Genomic DNA, 22,258 nt, shown 5'->3' with positions numbered 1-22,258 from the left:
AGGTAGTTGAGCCGTCGCTGACGTAGCAGGCACTTGTCGTTGTTCAGCTTTAATCCGGCTCTTTTCAACGTGTCAAGGGTGTTCTGGAGCCTCTCCTCATGAGGCTCGGTGGTCTCTGCATAGATTAGGATGTCATCTATGTATGTAGCCACACCCTCTAGGTCCTTCAAAATCTCAGCTATTTCTCGCTGATAGATCTCGGGTGCGCTGGTAATTCCGAAAGGAAGTCTATTAAAGAAAAACCTTCCTAATGGGGTAATAAACGTAGTTAACTTTGCACTCTCGGGATCCAGTGGTATCTGCCAGAAACCACTAGCAGCGTCCAGCAGTGTGAAGACTTTAGCCTGCTTAGGCAAAATGTCATCAATTGTGGGCAGTATATATTTCTCCCTCTTCACTGCTCCGTTCAAGTTCTTCAAATCCACGCATATCCGGATCTGTTCTTTGTTTTTCTTTGGCACGGCTACTATAGGTGCGCACCACTCTGTTGGTTCTTTAATTTCAGTGATGACACCACTGGCTACCATGCGATCTAGTTCTTCCTTAACTTAAGAGAGCATAGGCACAGACACACGTCTTGCCGTTGAAACACTGTAAGGCACTGCATCTTCTTTTCTTTCAATGTTATCTTTACTGGCTTTATCTTCAGAAGTCCTACATCAGAAGACGGATAAGGGTTATTTTGCTCTTTCAATTCAACAATGCGTTTAACTAGGCCCATCGCCACCGCAACATTTCTCCCTAGAAGGTGACTGCCATCCCCTCTTATCACATGCAACTTGAACCTGAACGGTTTCTTCTTTCTCATTGTGTTGGCTATGAAATAGCCTAGACAGTTCAGTCTGCCCCCTGGGCTATCAACTGCAGTATCACGTTTCTTGAGCTTTGGCTTGTTTTCCATTAAGCTAAAAGTCTTTTCAGATATAACACTTGTATCTGCCCCAGTATCGATCTTGAAATTCACCAGTATTCCTTGAATTGGCAACTTTACGATCCATGCATCATTTGTGTCAGTTACCTGCGTGATTGCGCCAAGGAATGGTGTATGGCTCTGACCGGCTCTGGTTTTGCGTTGTTCGACTGTCTTACTAACTCGGCCGCCTTGTCAAGAGTTAAGTCGGGGGTTAACTGTAACTTTTCAGAAAGTTCGTATCAAGAATGCCCACCACTAACCTGTCGCGGACGTTTTCATTCTTAACATCGGCAAAGGAGCAAGTGTCTGCCATCTCATGCAGGCTTCTAATGAACTCCTCCGCACTCTCTCCATGTTTCTGTACTCGCTGATGTAAGCGGGCTCGCTCGTGAATGACATTCACTCTAGGCACAAAATAATTGTCCAGCTCGTCTAGCACAGTCTCATATTTGTTCTCGTCGCCCCTCTGATCAAATTGGAATGTCTTGAAAACTTGTTCAGCTTCCTTTCCCAACGAATAGAGCAGTGTACAGACCTGTACCTCTCCAGTTTCTTTATGAAGTTTCGTTGCTATCCTGTAGCGTTGGAAACGTTGGCGTCATTCCGGCCACAGTTGAGGTCGAGAGAATTCAAAGTTTTCGGGAGGTGGAAACTTCGCCATCTTCCAGTTTCACTTCTGACACCATGTAGAATTACCGAGCTTGAATCAGATGTTAATTACAAAGGTTTATTAAATCGTTATTGTTTAACATGTGAGAGCATCAAGCGAGAGCACCTTCCACTCGCCGTCACTTTCCGAACACCCTCCCATTCCCCATACACATAGATATAACCTAAATGTATTCCTGCGCGCTCCGCGCTGCACATAAACTAGTGCCATTACAACACAGACTCTAACCACTTTGGAAAAGGACTCGATAAGCCCTGGTTTTGGACTCGACAATAGTGTTTTTGAACAGCTCCTAAGTCCACTACCACCGGGGGTGGAGCTAGGAAACCCAAGCCGCTGTCTCCGATGAGCAACAAGGCCCCTCATACGTCCGCTCCCAACAAGAGCTAGTAGGAGGCTTTGGGTGCCGAAGAACAAGCCGAGCAGTGCTGGCAACGAAAGTATACAATGAAAGACTTAAAGTCGAACTGGCACGGCAATCAAACATAAGCTTTTCAATAAACGCAAAGTGTAAAAGAGACAGGGGTAGCATATTCAATATAAATGGTTAGACGACAGGATATTAATGACACCGGTTACAATCCGAGGCCGAAGCAGCAATCCCAGGGTATCGCTGAGACACCAGTAGGTGAAAGGAGAGATAGGCTTAAGCGAAAAACAACTCAGGCAGGTCTATATCAGACGCCAGGGGAAGACCAGGTGGCCCCGGCCCAAGATGTCTGCCACTCATACACCCTTGAGTAAAGCCGTAGAAGCGCCTACATTGCGTGTAGAGTGATCTCTAACACCCAGTGTCGGCGCTAAGCCCTGCCGAGTGTAGGCTAGTGATCTCCCAATATTTTCACCGCCATCATATACAGTGGGGAGAACAAGTATTTGATAAACTGCAGATTTTGCAGGTTTCCCCACTTACAAAGCATGTAGAGGTCTGTAATTTTCATCATAGGTACGCTTCAACTGTGAGAGACGGAATCTAAAACAAAAATCCAGAAAATCACATTGTATGATTTTTAAGTAATTAATTTGCATTTTATTGCATGACATAAGTATTTGATCACCTACCAACCAGTAAGAATTCCGGCTCTCACAGACCTGTTAGTTATTTTTGAAGAAGCCCTCCTGTTCTCCACTCATTGCCTGTATTAACTGCACCTTTTTCAACTTGTTACCGGTATAAAAGACACCTGTCAACACACTCAATCAGACAGACTCCAACCTCTCCACAATGGCCAAGACCAGAGAGCTGTGTAAGGACATCAGGGATAAAATTGTAGACCTGCACAAGGCTGGGATTGGCTACACAGGACAAAAGGCAAGCAGCTTGGTGAGAAGGCAACAACTGTTGGCGCAATTATTAGAAAATGGAAGAAGTTCAAGATGACGGTCAATCTCCCTCGGTCTTGGGCTCCATGCAAGATCTCACCTCGTGGGGCATCAATGATCATGAGGAAGGTGAGGGATCAGCCCAGAACTACACAGCAGGACCTTGTCAATGACCTGAAGAGAGCTGGAACCACAGTCTCAAAGAAAACCATTAGTAACACACTACGCCGTCATGGATTAAAATCCTGCAGCGCACACAAGGTCCCCCTGCTCAAGCCAGCGCATGACCAGGCTCGTCTGAAGTTTACCAATGACCATCTGGATGACCAAGAGGAGGAATGGGAGAAGGTCATGTGATCTGATGAGACAAAAATAGAGCTTTTTGGTCTAAACTCCACTCGCCGTGCTTGGAGAAAGAAGAAGGATGAGTACAACCCCAAGAACACCATCCCAACCGTGAAGCATGGAGGTGGAAACATCATTCTTTGGGGATACTTTTCTGCAAAGGGGACAGGACGACTGCACCGTATTGAAGGGAGGATGGATGGGGCCATGTATCGCAAGATCTTGGCCAACAACCCCTCAGTAAGAGCATTGAAGATGGGTCTTGGTTGGGTCTTCCAGCATGACAACGAAACGCACAGCCAGGGCAATTAAGGAGTGGCTCCGTAAGAAGCATCTCAAGGTCCAGAGGTCTCATTTATAAAACTGTGCATGGGATCGTTACTAAAAGTGTACGTACGCCCAAAAGCCATGTTTTGCGTGCGCCAAAAAATATTCAGATTTATAAAACCCTGCGTACGCACACCGTACGCAATCTTTTCTTTATAAATCACAGACTGCCTACAAGTGTGCGCAGCTGAATCAGCTTCACGTTCCGCCCTGTACACGCCCCTTTTTAACCATAAATGGTCAATGCAAATGACCTCATGAATTCGATCTGCATATAAAACAGACTCAGATGCAAGTATTATGTCTTGTCGGAAACAATGGCAGAAGTACTGAGAAAAGCAAAAAAGCGAAATTCAACGGAGGACAATTTCACGAATTGTCACCCACAAGTGGAGACACTTGTTGGTGAGATGGAGGCCCGAAAAGTAGTTTTGTTCGGCGGTCACGGGATTGGGATCGCCAACAACAAAAAGCAGAATGAGTGGCAACATGTTGCTGCAGCAGTGAACTCTGTCAGTAGCACGGAGTGCACAGTCCCAGAATAAAGGTTCATATTTTTATGTACCAATAAATCGTTAAAAAGATAAAAAGACCCTCTCCCTCCGAATCCTGCCATTTGCATGGTCCGCCAGAAGTGCCATATGGTGCAGCATTACCACGGCGCTCACCTCTGTATATATAGGGTTACGGTAATAAGACTGAAAGAGAACACCTTGGATAATCAGTTTGTAATCACCCACGTAAAATGTTCTTGAACATAACCCCTTTTTAATGCCTGACTTGTCATGAAAAGCGTCAAGAGTTACGGACAACGATTGTGATGAGGAGTGTGGCTTGGTTTTCCAAACTTGGGATTTAATTGACATTTGATTATGTGTTTACAGTGTCACATAAAAATATTATGTTATTGACACATGTTGGACAGATGCTTTATTCCATGCAGTCGCGCCGTCAGTGGACAGTGACGGGATTAAATATAGAGAATTTCTTTTTATTTCTATTCTAAGGAGATCTTTCTGGAGTTATAACTGAGATATAACGCAGTTGACTTAAATTATTCTGATTACATAGATTTAACGCATGATACGGGTTGAAATTAAATTTATGAAGGGCGATGATAAAACATAATCGTTCTTCTCACTCTACAATTCTTCCGTCTGACTTCAGTTCACCACCACACCATCTGTGTCACCAATTCTCCTTTTCCTCCAAACCATGCGTACGCATGGGTCAGAGTTTGCTTAGGGCTGCACACATTCTCCCGTCAAGTTGGTTTTTTATAGATCACAACCTTGGCGTGGAAAGTCACGTACGCCAATTTCAGCCCCGTTTTGTGCGTACGCAACGGTTATAAATGAGACCCCTGGAGTGGCCTAGCCAGTCTCCAGACCTGAAACCAATAGAACATCTTTGGAGGGAGCTGAAAGTCCGTATTCGCCCAGCGAGAGCCCCGAAACCTGAAGGATCTGGAAAAGGTCTGCATGGAGGAGTGGGCCAAAATCCCTGCTGCAGTGTGTGCAAACCTGGTCAAGAACTACAGGAAACATATGATCTCTGTAATTGCAAACAAAGGTTTCTGTACCAAATATTAAGTTCTGCTTTTCTGATGTATCAAATAATTACGTCATGCAATAAAATGCAAATTAATTACTTACAAATCATACCATGTGATTTTCTGGATTTTTGTTTTAGATTCCGTCACTCAAAGTTGAAGAGTACCTATGATAAAAATTACAGACCTCTACATGCTTTGTAAGCGGGAAAACCTGCAAAATCGGCAGTGTATCAAATACTTGTTCTCCCCACTGCATATATAACTAGTTCCCTGGCTTATCAGATTGTACTAGACTGCGCAGTGCGCACTGCGCAGGTTCAATGTTTTTCCTCCCATAACAGTAGTCAAGTCAAGTCAAGTCAAGTTTATTTATATAGCACATTTTAAAACAACAGTAGTTGACCAAAGTGCTGTACACAAATACAATATAAAAAACAAAACAAAGAACAAGAAGGCTTAATATTGCATATTAGCAACAACAATGAATAAGATAAAATAAAATCTTAATCTGTGTTAAACGCCAATGTAAAAAAGTGAGTCTTTAGTTGCGTTTTGAACTGGTCTATAGACTGGGCAGTTCTCAGACTCAGGGGGAGACTGTTCCAAAGATTAGGAGCGGCCACAGCGAAGGCTCTGTCGCCTTTTGTCTTTTGTCTGCACCTAGGTACATCCAGCAGCACCTGCTGAGCTGACCGAATTTCTCTAGATGGAGCATGGATGCAGACCAGCTCTGACATATATTTAGGTGCCAAGCCATGTAGAGATTTAAAAGTAAACAACAGGATTTTGAATTTAATTCTAAAAACCACAGGAAGCCAGTGAAGAGAGGCCAGGACAGGGGTAATGTGGTCATATCGCCTTTTCCCAGTGAGGAGACGTGCAGCAACATTTTGGACCAGTTGCAGGCGACGGAGCAGACATTGGTCCACACCAAAGTATAGAGAATTACAGTAGTCTAGACGGGACATTATGAACAGGTGAATGACTCTTTCAAAGTCCTTTGGTGGGAGATACGGCTTTACTTTCGCTAGGAGTCGCAGCTGGAAGAAGCTTGTCTTCACGACTGAGCTTATTTGCTTGTTAAATTTAAAACCATTGTCGAAAATAACTCTGAGGTTTCTGACAGAAGGGCGGCTGTAGGAGGCAAGGGGACCAAGAACACTGTCGATGCCATCCAGCAGTTCGGATTTGCCAAAAACAATTATTTCGGTTTTATTTTTGTTTAGTGATAGGAAGTTAAGTTCCAACCAGGTTTTCACATCTTTCAGACAGTTTGACAATGCATTTGTTTGATTTTAACGGCAGGTAAATTTTTAGGTCATCTGCGAAGCAGTGGAACGAAATGTTGTGTTTTTTTAAAAATGGAACCTAGGGGAAGCAGATATAGCGCAAAAAGAATTGGAGATAAAATAGAGCCTTGGGGGACCCCACAGACTTGTGGGGCTGCAGCTGAGGAGTACTGGCCTAGATGAACAGGGAAGGTTCTCTTTGACAGATATGACTTGAACCATTTTAGGACATTTCCAGTAATACCAACACAGAGTTCCAGGCGGGATAAAATAATCTGGTGGTCGACTGTGTCAAAGGCAGCAGACAAGTCTAAAAGCACGAGCGCAGCAGAGCTCCCAGAGTCAACAGTTAAAAGAAGATCATTAAAGATTTTTAAAAGTGCAGTTTCTGTGCTGTGGCGTGATTTAAAACCAGACTGAAACTTTTCTGTTATGTCATTAAGATCCAGGTGTAGCTGCAGTTGTTCTAAAACCACTTTTTCTAACACTTTAGAGAGGAAGGGAAGCTTAGAGATAGGCCTAAAGCTGGAGAGAACAGAGGGGTCGAGGTTGTGTTTTTTGATAATGGGCTGGACTATAGCATGTTTAAAAACAGATGGAAAACAGCCTGAGGCAAGGCAGTTGTTTATTAACGTTAAAATGTAACGTTAAAATGTGTTCCTGGAAGGAATACTGTCTAGCGGATATTGTGAAGGTCTCAATTTTGTAACCACCTGCGATAGCTCAGAGAGCGACAGTGGGTAGAACTGCTCGAAGACAGTAGGGCATACAGGAGATGCCGCTGGATCTACAGTGGACAGAGGAGGTGAAGACTTGATTGCAGAGATTTTATCGATAAAGAACGCAAGAAATTGTTCACATAAAGGGAGTGATGGCACAACAGCAGGAGAGTTGCAGGGATTAATGAGATTTTTTAGAGTGACAAAAAGAACCTGGGGCCTATGGCTGTTTTTGGACACAAGGTTGGATATGAATTGGGTTTTCGCAGATTTAACGGCTTTCTGGCATTTTGCTAAACTGTCTCTTATAATCCCAAGGGAGACATAGAGTTTGTCCCTCTTCCATTTTCTCTCGGCACGCCTACATGTGCATCTAAGAGTAGGAGTGTAATCATTGAGCCACGGTTCAGTGACAGGTTTGGGGCGTCTATCTTTAAAAGGTGCAATCAAGTCCAGAATATTAGAGCAGGTAGAATTAAAAGAACTGAGTATCTCCTCCGCAGATGTATTTTCTAAGTCACTTGTGGGAGGCATAGAGTCAATAAAAGCGACGGAAAACTGTGACGCGGTCAACGGATTCAGCGCGCGCAGGCGGCGCGCCGGGGTTGGCGTTGAAGCCTCAGCGCCATGCACAGTCAGAGTGAACATCACCGGTAAATGGTCTGAAATCGGCACATCACAAATTTCACTAATACACACATTTAAGCCATGGGACAGAACAAGGTCTAGTGTATGACCCTTTTCATGCGTTGGGGCATTAACGAACTGTGTGAGGTTAAAAGAGTCTATGAGATTCAAGAAGTCTTTAACTAAGGGCCGGGAGTCGCAACACACATGGATATTAAAATCGCCTATGATTAATAAGCGATCTGTGTTCAAGACAATTCCCGCCACAAAGTCATAAAAAACCTGGATAAAATCCTTATTAAACTTCGGGGGACGGTAGATCACAGCACATAGAACAGGAGGTTGAACCGTATCTCGAAGAGTTGCAGTTCAAAGCTAGAGAAGCTGTTTGACGGAGTTTGGCGGCAGCGGAAGCTGGATTTAAAAACTGACGCCAGCCCTCCACCTTTCCCAGTAATCCAGGGGGTGTTAATGAAGGTACAGTCAGGTGGAAGAAGTTCAGCAAATGCTGAAACAGTAAGGAATGTTGGCACCATAACATCTCCTGCGATCTTGTTAGCAAGTGCAAAATATTTCAACCTCTCAGTGTTTGCACTCTCATTGCTCATTGTTCAGTGCTCACTGCTCACTCTTTCGCTCTCCCTCTCCTTTTTGTTGTTTCATTTGCCTTACTACCCTGTTACTATTATTATTATATATCAGTCTCCATTGCACCGCAGCAGTAGCTATGTCTTCTCTGAACCAAAAGTAAGCCATGACCTCACGTTGTACGAGAGAAACTACCAAAAATAACGAACACAACGTGGGAAAGTATTACCACATCTCCAACCTGATTCCATTAATTAATTAATTTGGAATACAATATTACTATAATATTAGTATTAATGAAGAGACGACCCTTATAGTTGACTTTAACTTGTTTAGTTACAACCCCAGAATCCGAATAACAATGACAGAAACACGTAACATCAGAGGGCGGGACGGTATCTTAAAAGTGACAAACTAAGATGATCAATACATAACAGGCCCGTTTGGGCAAACCTTTTTTCTGACAGCATCAGCGTCTGGAAGAGACCCATAATCAACCATTTCCGATGTATTTGTTTGTTGAATAAGTATGGCTAGATATTGTGAACATTATGTACATATTATACATATAGTCAAATAAACATCCAGCTACCATTTTAAAACGGGTCGCCTGACAGCTATCTGGAAGACGTAACATCAGGATGCAACATTTACATGTAAATGTAAAATGTAATGTAAATGCGACTCATATTCGAATAAATGTCTATGTGGATAATATAAATATTTAGGTGAGAGTGCTGCATGCAGTGCTCAACTATTGTTCTCAAGATTTATTCTCTTTCTTTCTTCTCAAACTTTGGAACCTATCTCCTTCCTAAATTTTTCACCTAGAGACGATGTTTAAATGTTCAGAATAGCTTGGAATCGCGTGCTTAATTTCAGATTTAATATTTTATACTTTTAAGACATTCTCTGACACTACTTTCAGCCTTCGCAACTTGGTCAATTGTTTGTTAACCTTCGTTCAAAGGTTTTATATATCAAGACACTTCAATAATCTGAAAACAGAATTTCGAATGCCATTATACTTTTTTCATAATCACAGTTTAACTTCCAAATCGGCTTTGTTTTCAGTTGGTTTCATTGATCCAGCTACCAGGATACCACCAAATGCCTTGCATTTTTGTTCATGAAGTTCTGTCATTGACATTTGCTATCCTTTAGCAGTTTATGTGCATTTTGTTTACATTGTCATGCGAGTCTTTCAGCCTCAAAGGGGCGGAATGATGTAAATTATTTCTATGCTACTTCTGATGACATGTTTCAAGCTAGCAACAGTTATGAATGGTTTCTTCTCCACATAATAGACAACACCATACGGTTTTATGATTTTGTAGACACGTTAAAGACTACAAACAGGGCCACTATGTCATTTCCGCTAAAGCCAAGACAGACTCAAGGTTTACCTGGGTAAATGAGAACATGTGGGCGTGGCTTATTTACCATTCCTCCCACTTGTTTACCTGTGTTCGGCAGATGCCTCATGAACCACCTCCAGAACGCAAGCATGTTTACCTTGTGTACCTTGTGTCTCTGTTAGAATAAACCATGTGTTGGACATTTACCACCCTCCAACATTTACATTTAATAGAGTCCAGAACGACTAATTTCTAATCTAAACGTCTGTACTTTATATTTAAAGACATCTAACATGTGTATGCCATTATCTAATAATGCTAATTGCGTTTATAACATTGCTTCGGAGTTCACACATGCTTTTCTGTTGCTAGCCAGCTACATGCTGTGAGCTGTAAGAGTCACATTTTTTTTTACTACATAATGAACCACTTATTTTTGCCCTCAATGGCCTTCCCTCTCGAAATGAAACATTTCTTTGGTAGCAGAGACAATGTTGAACAATCGTTCTCCTGCCTTGTACGTTGCTGTAATACTTTCCGGGCGCATTCACACTACATGCGTCCATCCACGGATCTCATTGATTTTGCATGGGATGCTCTCGAAATGCATTGTGGGTCCGTCCGTTCGGTCGGCTACATGGCCTGCGTCAAAAAGTTGAGAAATGTTCAACATTTCAACAATGTTCAACCGGCAGCAACGGATCCGTCGGCCAATCAGATTGCGTTATACAAATATACGCAAGTACACTGTCCAATGAAAAACGCCTTTGTAATACAACCCGGGAAAACACATTGATAGGTCAAAAAGCCCAATCCGTCAACGGATGCATGTGAACGAGGCGTGAAGAGAAGGTCCTGCGTCGCTTCATCAAATGTTTGGTAGGGATGAAGACTGTCCAGTGCAGGGTGTCAGGGTATGATTTCAACATAGTAAAAAATTGAAAACTACATGTTAGGTTTTTTGGCAATTCGCATAATTAGCAGGGCTTTTCCGTGTATACCAGGCCATTGTTGTTCTAACCATTAGAACAACAATCATTTCAGCAGTCTTTTGAAAATGTTCTTCGTCTTCCTTATACTTTATTGATGCATTAACACTTACAAAAACGTACTGGCGGGTTACATTTTTCCCGATTATCTAAAAACAACACTATTTCAGCTGGAATTTAACCGCTGAGATTTAAAAACATGCTTTTTAGACTGAAAGTTTGAGGATAGTGTTTCAACCCACGGCAACTTTGTGTTTCTTCGTCGTTCATACCGTGTATTAGCGTTATAATTATCGACGAAAATAAAATGTGCCACACACCATGGGGTTATAATGAGAAGCTTAACCATCACTGCGAATGCGAATGCTCGAGGGGTCTCCGTAGTTACGGAATCGGATTACGGATCCGTAGTATACTTTGGCCTTTACGCCTCGTTTCCACATACGTACATTCTCGTATGCGATCCAACCGTCTCCGACCGAAAGTCCATTCATTCTTATGTGATTCTCCGTAATGTCCGTTTTTCCTCCGAGACTCCTCCCCTCCGTAAAATTTCTGTCCGGTATGTCCGTAATATACGTTCAAATATGCGTCATTTTACGGAGATACCGTATAAAAGTTTTTATGTTTTTCACAAAACATGTAAGTACCTGGCAGGCCAAACTCCTCGCCGATCTCTTTCCAAGCCTGGTTGGTTTTGTTTTTATCTATGTATATATCGATCCTCATGTTCCAAAGTACCGGTCTCCTAAAAACGGCCATTATCATACACTCCCCCATCTTTTGTCCGTAAATAAATTCATGTCCGTACGTAAAACACTAGCGTCTCCTTCCGTAAATTTACGGAAGCACGGATACGAAAAACATACGTATGTGGAAACGAGGCGTTACCCTCTTTCGTAGCAATCAACATTTTACAACTTGTACAATTATGCCAGCATGAGTTTTTTTTCTCTCTTTATCAATGTAAAAAAACTATTTATTGTTTATAGTTCAGAATGAACGTTTGTTTTTAATAAATTGTTTAAGTAACATGAATATATTTTTTTAATTTACCTACATTGTGCAACTTGTAATGTTGGCTCGAAGAAAATATACCTACATTTTATCCAAAATGTGACATTTATTCAGCTTTACTTTGCAGGTCAGAAAAGCAAATTTATACACACAATTGGGAGGGAAATACTAAGGTGTACGCAAAGTCTTTTCATAACAGTATTTTTATTTTCAAAAGCAGCATGTGTTTACTAAAGCTTTGAATCATTTCGTATTTCAAATTGTTTAAAATGTACATAATTTAGACAATTTCACAAAAATAACATCCATTCAATCTTCACTCAAAATCTACAAAAATGACTTCTTAGCCATTGACACATTCGTCAGTACAAAAATGGAATCTAAATCTGGAATTGTTGACATATTGTACATTACAAATTAAAGTTCTACATCGGAGGAAAGAAGATCAGGAGTGCAATATGTCTTCACACATTTTCTCCTTCTGTTTGCATCCGTCTTCTGCCATCAGGTGAACTTATATGTGAGATTGTCAAGGAAAGAATTCGTGGTCGTCGTCTCAAACAATATTTACATTTGAATTACACACACACACACACACACACACACACACACACACTTTTTGAAAGGATATGAGACATAATCCAACTTCTGGGTGAGAACTCCAGTTAAGATGAACTCCGCGTTGTGTACATCTGAATGTGAGGGGAAGATAGAAAATCATTCAGATTGTGTGCATTTGATTGTGGATTGGGTTTTCTACTTGGCTATAACTGCTATAATCGCTATCTAACCCTTTTATTTAAATTGTGATGATAATCAGATGGATAATATATGAAGACATTTAAGGTCTAATATATTTTCTTGTGTGTAATGATTTCTGAATCTCACCAATGTTCTTCAAGAAGAAGTCTCTACAAAGGTGAAGGTCATTTTCACAGGAAATAAGAAGAATCTCTGGAAGGTTCTGTAGAAAAATATAGAAGTAATATTATTCAATGAGGATGTTTGTGTCTAGCAAACATCCCAGGTTCTTTCAGCTGGAAATAACCAGCTTATGGCCAGCTAAAAAATAATAGCAGAACTAATAAAACGTAATGTTGCAAAATATCTTAAAATGTATCCCAGTTCTTTAAACAACTTCAATGCATACATCTGTGAAGATAATACACTATAACCACTAATAAATAAAAACGTATACTCAAAGTTTAGTCTGATATCAATTTAGTTTAATTTAATTATTCGTCTTATCGTACACCTGCGCGACACCCGCTTTGCAGCTACAACGTGGATCCTGTTTACAGTGTGTAAAGTTGTGAAGTTGCTTGTTATCTTGATATCATTCATGACTTTCCCCTGCATGGGAACATGGATGGAGCCCCTGCCCATGAATCTTTATCTGACAGCCGTACAATAAACGTGGATTCAACATCAGCGCCCTGCGTGTTGGGTGTCTGGAGGAGCCCTGTAAAGCCACGGAGGAGGCATGTAGCATGGACATAGCTACAGCCGGCTTATGTGATTGGCCGCCAAAGCGTGACATTGGGCTGCTTTTCTCCAAAAGTTTATTCTGTTTCAACTTTATCCGTTGCCAAGCTGTGTTTTTTTCTTCCATTTCTTAAAATTCATGAATGATTAAGATTACAAGCAACTTCACAACTTTATACGAACATTGGCCGTCGAGCTATGTTTCTAAATCTGAGTCTGCCCTCGTTTCCGCCCCAATGGCTATACAATTTCCCATCTTCCTCTTAAAAAAAAAGAAATGTATGTAACTTCAGAATAATCTGGCCGGCCAGATATTATGTCTTGCGGACCAGTTGCCGACCCCTGGTGTAGGAGCATGGTGCAGCAGTGCCACTTTAACAGAACATCTGTTGGCGTTAAGCCTGCATAATTTCATCGTTTCATATGTGCTATTTAAGGAGACTATCGTCTGAATTTACACTGAAACCAATCTGTCTGGATAGTCTCATATCAGCTAATAATACCTATCAACCAATATTCAACCAATAATTCATTACGGCAATCTCCTCCCTTTTGTATCTTTTGTGGTTGACTGCATGGTTGTTGAACTACACCTATACTTTCATACTGTATATCTTCATGGTTTTTGTTCTACACCTATATTTTTATACTGTACATCTGCATGGTTGTTGTACATGACCTATACTTATATACTGTACTCGACAGCAGTCAAAACCATTCCTTTGACGTCACACACTGAGATGATGGCAAGACGGCCATACCCGGAGACTAAAACAAACAACTTTAAAAATAAATGTGTTATTTTGATTCAAGTTTTTCTTACAGAACTATGAATTGAAGTGTTACCTCCTCTGATGTTTAATTGGTTCACCTAAATGAACAAATCTACAATGTGTTGTTCTTCTATACCAACCTTGTTCTGCTTGTGTTCCATGATCTTGCGATAGGAAGGCTGCTTAGGCAGTAGCTTTCCACCAGCGCTTTCCAAGATGGCCTTCAAGGTGCCGAGGCTTGGGCAGATCCCTGGGGTGATGTAGAAGTACTTCCCCTACAACCACAGGGAACAAACTTACGTAATGAAATGTAGAATCACAAACCATGTACCCATTTAAATAAAAAGGGAAAGCGTAATTTGCACCAGCCACTAATACGATATATATAGGGGTGTAAATCTCTGGTTTCATCACGATACGATATTAAAATCGATTCACGATACGATATTTGCCGATATCAAAAGTCTGCTGCGATACGATAAGATTCAGTGGCATGCGCTCGATATGAGACGATATCATATGCTCATTTAACACAACCTCTTACATCAACTCATAAAAAACAACTTATTAGGGGTCCAAGCCAACAGGTTGGATCCCTATTGTTTTTGTAAGGATTTTTTTTCTTTTTAGGGGTCCAAGCCAACAGGTTGGATCCCTATTGTTTTTGTAAGGATTTTTTTTATTATACTACCTCCCCCTAGAAGTGGTACCACAGCCCAAACAGTAAATGGTGCGGACACGCCAATTGCATGACTAGATCCAGGTCCGTCACCGCTACTCAGATAACCAAATCCAGACACGCCGGTCACTAGGTGGCGCTATACCAAGGAAAGACGCGTTTGGGGCTATAACTCTGAACCGAACCTCCGACAGTCAAAATCGTTATACCCCCAGATGCACTGGAGTCTGCTGCATCTTTTAGCATAGGCCACGCCCATTTGCGTCTATGAATATTTTTCGCAAAATCGCGAAAACCGCAAAACTGTTTTTTCCCAACTCCTCCCACATTTCTTCACCAATCGACACCAAACTTTGCACACGACATCTTCAGATGCACACGCAAAGGAATCGTCGGACAGTTTTTTGATCCGATCTTCGACGACGAAACGGTAGCGTTTTGAATATTGGTATATTAACTAAATTAGACGTGGAAAATCAAAAATCCAAAAAAATCCAAAAGTAGACATTGGATCGAGTCCAAATTTTACAAACATGTTGGTGCTATCCTTAATGTCGTTCAAAAAATTTTTCTGAAGATTTCGCCATTAGGGGGCGCAATAAACGAGGAAATTGTATATCTTCTAATTGGCCAGAGGAATGTTCTTCAAACTATAAGGGAACCATCAAGGGGCAAACCCGAGTCTATATGAAAAATATGGCCAAGAATTATTAATGTGGGCGGGAGTTATTTGGCAAAGGAAAATTGTCTTTGGAAAAGTTCGCCACAAGGGGGCGCAAATAAACGACGAAATAATATATCTCCTAACTGGCCAATGGAATGTTCTGAAAACGCGTTTTGGGCTATAACTCCCACACAGAACCTCCCACAGTCAAAACCTTTATATCCACAGATTCACTGGGGTCAGCTGCAACTTTTGGCACACGCCGTGCCCATTTGTTTTGCACACATGCTTCGCGTTGTGCCGGCGAAATGCACACTTCTTGGACCCCTGCATAATTATTATTATTCCCCCCTAGAAGTGGGCCCACAGCCCAAACCGTAAATGGTGCCGACACGCCAATTGCATGACTAGATCCAGGTCCGTGAGTTCTACGCAGACGACAAAATCCAGACACGCCGGCCACTAGGTGGCGCTATACCAAGGAATACGCGTTTGGGGCTATAACTCCCACACCGAACCTCCCACAGTCCAAAAACTTGTACACACAGATGCACTGGAGGCCACGCCCATTTGCGTCTATGAATATTTTTCGCTAAATCGCGAAAACCGCAAAACTGTTTTTTCCCTACTCCTCCCACATTTCTTGACCAATCAACACCAAACTTTGCACACGGCATCTTCAAAGAAATCTGCAAAGAAATCGTCGAACACTTTTTTGATCCGACCTTCGACAACGAAACTGTAGCGTTTTGAATATTGGTTTATTAGCTAAATTAGACGTGGAAAATCCAAAATCCAAAAAAATCCAAAATCAGACATCGGATCGAGTCCAAATTGTACACGCATGTCGGTGCTAACCTTAATGGCGTTCGCTAAAGAATTCGGAAAATTACGCCGTTAGGGGGCGCAATAAACGAGGAAATTGTATATCTTCTAATTGGCCAGAGGAATGTTCTTCAAACTATAAGGGAACCATCAAGGGGCAAACCCGAGTCTATATAAAAAAATATAGCTAAGAATTATTAATGTGGGCGGGAGTTTTTGGCAAAGGAAAATTGTCTTCGGAAAATTTCGCCACAAGGCGGCGCCAAAAAACTACGACATTGTATGTCTCCTAATTTGCCAATGGAATGTTCTGAAAACGCGTTTTGGGCTATAACTCCCACACCGAACCTCCCACAGTCAAAACCTTTATATCCACAGATTCACTGGAGTCAGCTGCATCTTTTGTCACACGCCGTGCCCATTTGTTTTGAACACATGCTTTGCGTTGTGCCGGCGAAATGCACACTTCTTGGACCCCTGCATAACTGCTTGCAGTTCTAGTTTATAATTGTATTCTTTTATTTCTCTTCCAGATATCCTTCCTTTAATACAAATAATAAAGTGCCATATTGCATTTAAGTGTGAAAGGTTTTTTATGGCTTAACTTAAAGAGCCTGTAATGATCTTTCATTTTGAACATAGACCAGGCATTCCCAACCTATCTATGAGGATAGTTTTCTTCTAAAAACAAAACATCCCTCGGAATCATCTTCGCTGTTAAGATAAGCCGTCCATGTTGCCAGATTGGGCAATTACTTTTAATTACGTTAGGCTGGAAAAACGGAAACGAAATCTGCCCAATCTGGCAACACAAACCGAAACTAGACATCCTCACTCACACATGTATCTCGCTGTTAGGGATGGGCATAATTAATCGATGCTCGATAATTGATCGTTAAGAAATGCGTCGATCAATTTATATTGTTATCGATCAAAAGGACGTTGTGTTGCATACTGTGAGTCTTGAAGCATTTAATTGAATATAACCCTGCCGACTGGTGGAAAGTGAATGGAAGAAGGTTCCCCAGGCTGTCAAAGTTAGCGCGACAATACCTCTGCATCCCCGCAACTTCGGTCCCGTCAGAGCGGGTGTTTTCTGCTGCTGGACTGACAGTTACAAGGCTGCGTTCGCGTCTGACCCCCGAGCATGTTAACATGCTTATATTCCTAAACAAAAATATGTAGGCTGGAGTTACTGTATGCTATGGACGACAGTCACCACCGTATGTGAGTCGCTTTTTTCTTTCTTAATGTGTTGACTCTCGCTCCGCTTGGTGCCTCTTGGAGTCGTTACATTTTGCCAAAACTGTGATATTTTAGCAACAAGTCCAGCCTTATATATGTTCAATAAGGTATTGCTTTTAGATAGACTAGTTCATGCAATTGTTTGTAAATGGGTGGCTCATCTTTTTGTTGCGAGCCTTTTTCGCGCGCCGACTGCAGGCATTATATGTCGGCCTTTCCCCCCCCTTTTTTTTCATAACAGTTATACAGTTTAATGCCCACTTTTAGCCTACTGCCTTTGTTTGATTATTGTTGTCCGATAAGTTCGCTACTTATTGTAATTGGAATAGGCTACAGATTTAGTCTTGTTGAATCGTTTCCAAACCTTTAAGAGCGCCTGTAGGCGCATTGTTCGGACTTTACGAGCGCCGCATAGGCCTATAACCTATAATGCCTGTATTTATTATTTTAAAACTGTTAAACAGTTGTAGGTCTTCAAGTTAACTGTATTGTATTAATTTTGGCCCATACATTATTGTTGGAATAAAGATTTCATTGATAAAAACATTAGAAAAAAAACATAGAAAAAAGTTAATGATTAATCGATAATTGATCGATAACTCTAGCGATGCTCGATTAAGAAAATTTCTTCAAATGCCCATCCCTACTCGCTGTTGCTGCTTGCCTCGTTTAACCGGTGAACGGATCATGGACCCATTAAAGAAGGAACGGATAGGTGAGCGGCATGGCGCACTTGCGCAGAAATAGTTTCACAAACACCTGCGCAAGGAGATTGTCAAAATTAATGTGTATAATACTCCGATATCCATCGATGTTTTGGCGTTGCATCGATGCAGTTGAATCGTTCACCAATAAATCGATGTATTGATCTAATTTGATGGATCGTTACACCCCTTATAATAATAATCATATTATTGCATTGACATCATATTTAAATTATGTTAGTATTAACATATATTATGTTATTATTAACACAATATAAATAATTATAGTAATTATTTCTATTGATTATGGGAAGAAAAATGTTAAGCTTGTGTCAAAAAGCAACCTTTTTTAGTTGGGCAGCCTCCAAGTACCAAATAGCAAAGCTAGCAGTGACACACTTTCAGAGGACGGAGCTAGTGCATCGAACATAGTATCCAAATTACACAGACAAACCAATGTAATTCAAGTCATGACAAAGTCACGTTATTAAATTAAGCTCTTAGTAGACAGTGACATGATCACCTCAAGTGATAGTATACTGCGTGACACACAAATCACCATGCTGCACAGAAAGAGATGACAGCAGCTGGCACTTAGAATGCTAAGCTAGCACTGGTATTATTTTGATTATTATTTTGAACACCTTTGAATGAGGAAAAAAAAGAAAACCAACCTTAAAAAGTGGTGTACTGTGGGCTCTCTTCAGGGAATCGTCTAAACTGAAGTCAAACAGCACTTCGGCCTCCGCATCCCTTAGTATGTAGCTCTGCTCGTCTAGAATACGCAAAACAATCAATATCAGGACCAAAGGAGTAGAGAACAGCATTAGCATACCATGAATGTGTAGTTATTGTTTGTGTGGTATATAACAGTGAAGTTACTGAGTGATATGCAACATTATTATTTCACATAATTGTAGTTACACATCCAATGTTGATTTTAAGAAATGAACAAGCACATTTTTGTCATCAAATTACATTGGCAGTGAATATTTAAATTCCTATAATTCGATCTTATCCCAAAGTTGATTTGACCTGTACCAGCATTTTCAAACCATTAAGGCTGGTGCCATTCAGTGTATTTTAATTCCTTCTCGACTCTAGGGTGGGCGTCACTACAGACCATCAGCCAACTTCAGCCCTGATCAGTGCCGGCAGTTAGCAGGGGTCTGCAGCCTGTTGGGCATGGGCCTTCAGGAACTGTATGTTGGTGGTCTAAAGTGGTCCTAACAAAGACATGTGTGCACAAAGCATTTACCTACAAACTTCTGACTCCTCCAGCTTTCTTCCAGCCATTCTGGTGTAACAATGTGCTTGACAACAGACATGGATGCTAGGAACTTGATGGTGCGCGTCACCCGGCCAGCTACCAGGTGGGTGGGTTTCTGGACACTGTCGGAGAGCTCACCCCCTAAGGCATGTACTCTCTGAAAGAGAATGTAGAGGTGAGCAACCATGGGGGCATTTCAGAAGGACATGAATAAGTAAGTTAATATAAGATTCAGCAATATGATAGAACTGGCAAGTTCTACATATTGCTGAATCTGCATATTAAGACTATGTTGAAACAAAGGACCATTCCAGGTTTTCATATTTAGGGTGTACCCCCTTGAGTTTAACCAGACCCCTTAAATATACTCAAAAAATTTAGTTGAGGCTTTCAATAGTTAACTTTACAGGAACCCATGTTTACCAGATATGGTAAAGATATGTCCATGTGCATTCTTTTTCGGACTTGTTTTTGTGGACAACAGAAAAATCACGTTGAAAGGGAAACTGAAACTGTACCTTAATGTACTGTTGCACCTGAATGGGCTCAAACCCTGTGAAAGTGACATGAGGTGTAGACTCGGGGGTGAGCTTCTGATTGGGTGATTGGATCTCCTCAAGCCTTAATACAGACAAAAAAAATAAGGAAGTCTTCAATATCGTTCTGAGTTGTATGTTTAAGGAAATGGTGACTATGAATAGAACACAAGGTAAAAAGAGGCTTTCCAACCTTGCTTTTTTGCTTGGTGGCTGGGAGTCAGTCAACCTCTGTTTTTGAAGCAGCTTGAGGCTCTGAAAAGCAAGCGGACAGTTTGAGAACTCTTTAACCCTTTGGTTTTTGTGACCTGCTCATTGGTTAAATAAGCGTGGTTCTGATATCCTGAACCGCTAATGTAAAGACTCCACATTTTGGACATTGTGGACATACAACGACAGCAAGTATGTTTACATGCACTCCAATAATATTATTATTATTATCAGTTTCAGGGAACATCATGCAACTGAAACTGCAAAAAAGCATAATCGAAAATGTGGAACATACGTTGGTCTTAATCGCATTTAACACATTCAACAGTAGGATGAGGGAGAAGGAGTTGGACCGGTTTACTTTCACCAGCGCTTTTTCCCCCTTTTTTTTTTATGTAACGCTTTACATAAATTACCTTTATCATGGACCTGTTCGTCCAATGATTGAACGATCTTTGCACACATGTGGGTTTGTTGTCAAATTCTTGGACTGAACGGGAATAGGAACCGCACCAAAAAATAAACATTGTATTTTGGTCCGGAACAAAGAGAGCGAACTAAAAAGGACTTTCCTGGTGTGAATACGCCCTTGAGACATTGCCCGTATATTGCTACTACTTTTTTTATACTTCAAAACGTAATTAAGGAAGGATAGTTTTTAGTTCTCCTATCGCCTGCCTTAAGTGTAGTCATCTGTGCCCAGTTTAGTCAAGGGATTTCAAAACTAGCATTCTCAGGAATATGGTTACACATATAATTTCAAAGCATTGATATGAAACATTAGGGACTTATGATAGATAGTCTCAATCTCTAGGCTTGTAAACTTCTCAATTTGATTGGCCGTTTGATAGGGGTTTGACATTCACGAGCGCTGCTGAATGTAGTGCTTAAATTCTAGATTGAGGCAAAAACATGGTTTAATGTTTATATTGTGTTTGTTGTGTCAAGAGGTTAGAGGAGTGGATTTTTGCATTTTGCGTTTGCACTTAATTTCCATTTTTTACTGTGTCCCAAATTCGACTGCATGATTATTGTCTTGTGTGTGCACAACATATTCAGTAGTGCACTTTGGTACACAGGTTTTTTTTTTTTTTGAAATAGTAAAAGTAAAAAGAAAGATTAAAACTTCTACAAGGTGCCTGTAGATCTTAAGTATTGCAAAGAATAAAGCCAGGTCTACTTACCGCCAGTGCTTCTGCAGAGACTTTGACTGGAGTCCGCCAGGCACCTGCATTAAGGAAAAACAAATGATAAAATCAACCGCATACAAAAGTTCACATTACGGAGGACAAGCAGCATACATGGATAGTATGCTACAATGGAAAGTAGCAGAATTTTTTAAAGCTAGCAAATTTCATCATAAGACACTGGAGACTAGGTATGGAAGTAATCTGTCTCATCGAATTTTGAAAATAAAAAGCCATTGAATATTGACTGAATATTTATTCATTGAAATAACGTATCTGGATTTTTTGCCTCTGAACTCAACTCTTTAAATTTTCAACAAATAATTTTCACCTTTATTTTTCAAATTCAAATATTCAATGTTAAAGACATCAACTTAAATATTTTCCAATGTCCCCAATTCAACATGCTCAAGTCAGCAGCAAAATCCAATGTATGAAATTCTGTGTTAATATCCGGGGACCCAAGGAAGAGCAATTCCTTGTACTAGATGCTCGATCGTGGTCAAGCAAGGAGAGCGAGTAGGTGTTACACCGAATTCTGAAACCCACCAAAAAGTGTGACCCCAGGGGCGCTGTTGCACATTTTCTGCAACATGGAAGAGTTTGAAACGTAGACAGGCATGAAGTAGGTCACGTGCGGAAACATGCACAAGCTTAAAACGTCACGTTTGTTTCGTCATAGATCACTCGGATTGGGGGTATTCGTTTTGTGACACCGGGCGCGGTTGATATGCCTCTGTGGTGGCATAATGAGCACCCCACTCAGTGAGCAATACTGTTGGCTCTGCACTCTCATTCCACCGTACTGGTTATTAAATGTGCTTAACAAATACATTTGATTTGATTTGCATTCTAGAGACCCATACAATTGAAAGGGCGTTTAGTACGGTCCAACACCGTTGCTTCTCTCCCCATAAAAAGCTACAGTTAGTGTTCAATGACGTGGATTTACCTTTGAGA

At 41.1% G+C, this 22,258-nt stretch overlaps 1 protein-coding gene across 1 annotated transcript in view; it reads right to left on the bottom strand.

The window, feature by feature from the left end:
* Positions 1 to 11,905: 11,905 nt before the first annotated feature.
* Positions 11,906 to 22,258, bottom strand: part of paxip1 (PAX interacting (with transcription-activation domain) protein 1) — a 44,793-nt gene continuing 34,440 nt past the window's right edge. The window contains exons 15-23 of the mRNA XM_060059838.1: positions 21,296 to 21,339; positions 20,095 to 20,156; positions 19,884 to 19,986; positions 19,354 to 19,522; positions 18,770 to 18,870; positions 14,119 to 14,253; positions 12,609 to 12,684; positions 12,353 to 12,412; positions 11,906 to 12,241 (exon numbers count right to left, since the gene is read on the bottom strand). Coding sequence (XP_059915821.1) covers positions 12,225 to 12,241; positions 12,353 to 12,412; positions 12,609 to 12,684; positions 14,119 to 14,253; positions 18,770 to 18,870; positions 19,354 to 19,522; positions 19,884 to 19,986; positions 20,095 to 20,156; positions 21,296 to 21,339 — 767 coding nt within the window. The 3' untranslated portion in view covers positions 11,906 to 12,224. The remainder of the gene's footprint in view (positions 12,242 to 12,352; positions 12,413 to 12,608; positions 12,685 to 14,118; positions 14,254 to 18,769; positions 18,871 to 19,353; positions 19,523 to 19,883; positions 19,987 to 20,094; positions 20,157 to 21,295; positions 21,340 to 22,258) is intronic.

Source organism: Gadus macrocephalus, chromosome 8 (assembly GCF_031168955.1).
Source record: "Gadus macrocephalus chromosome 8, ASM3116895v1".
Lineage (NCBI taxonomy): Eukaryota > Metazoa > Chordata > Actinopteri > Gadiformes > Gadidae > Gadus > Gadus macrocephalus.
Note: the sequence above shows the minus strand (reverse complement) of the source record. Positions and strands in the feature narration are given on the sequence as shown.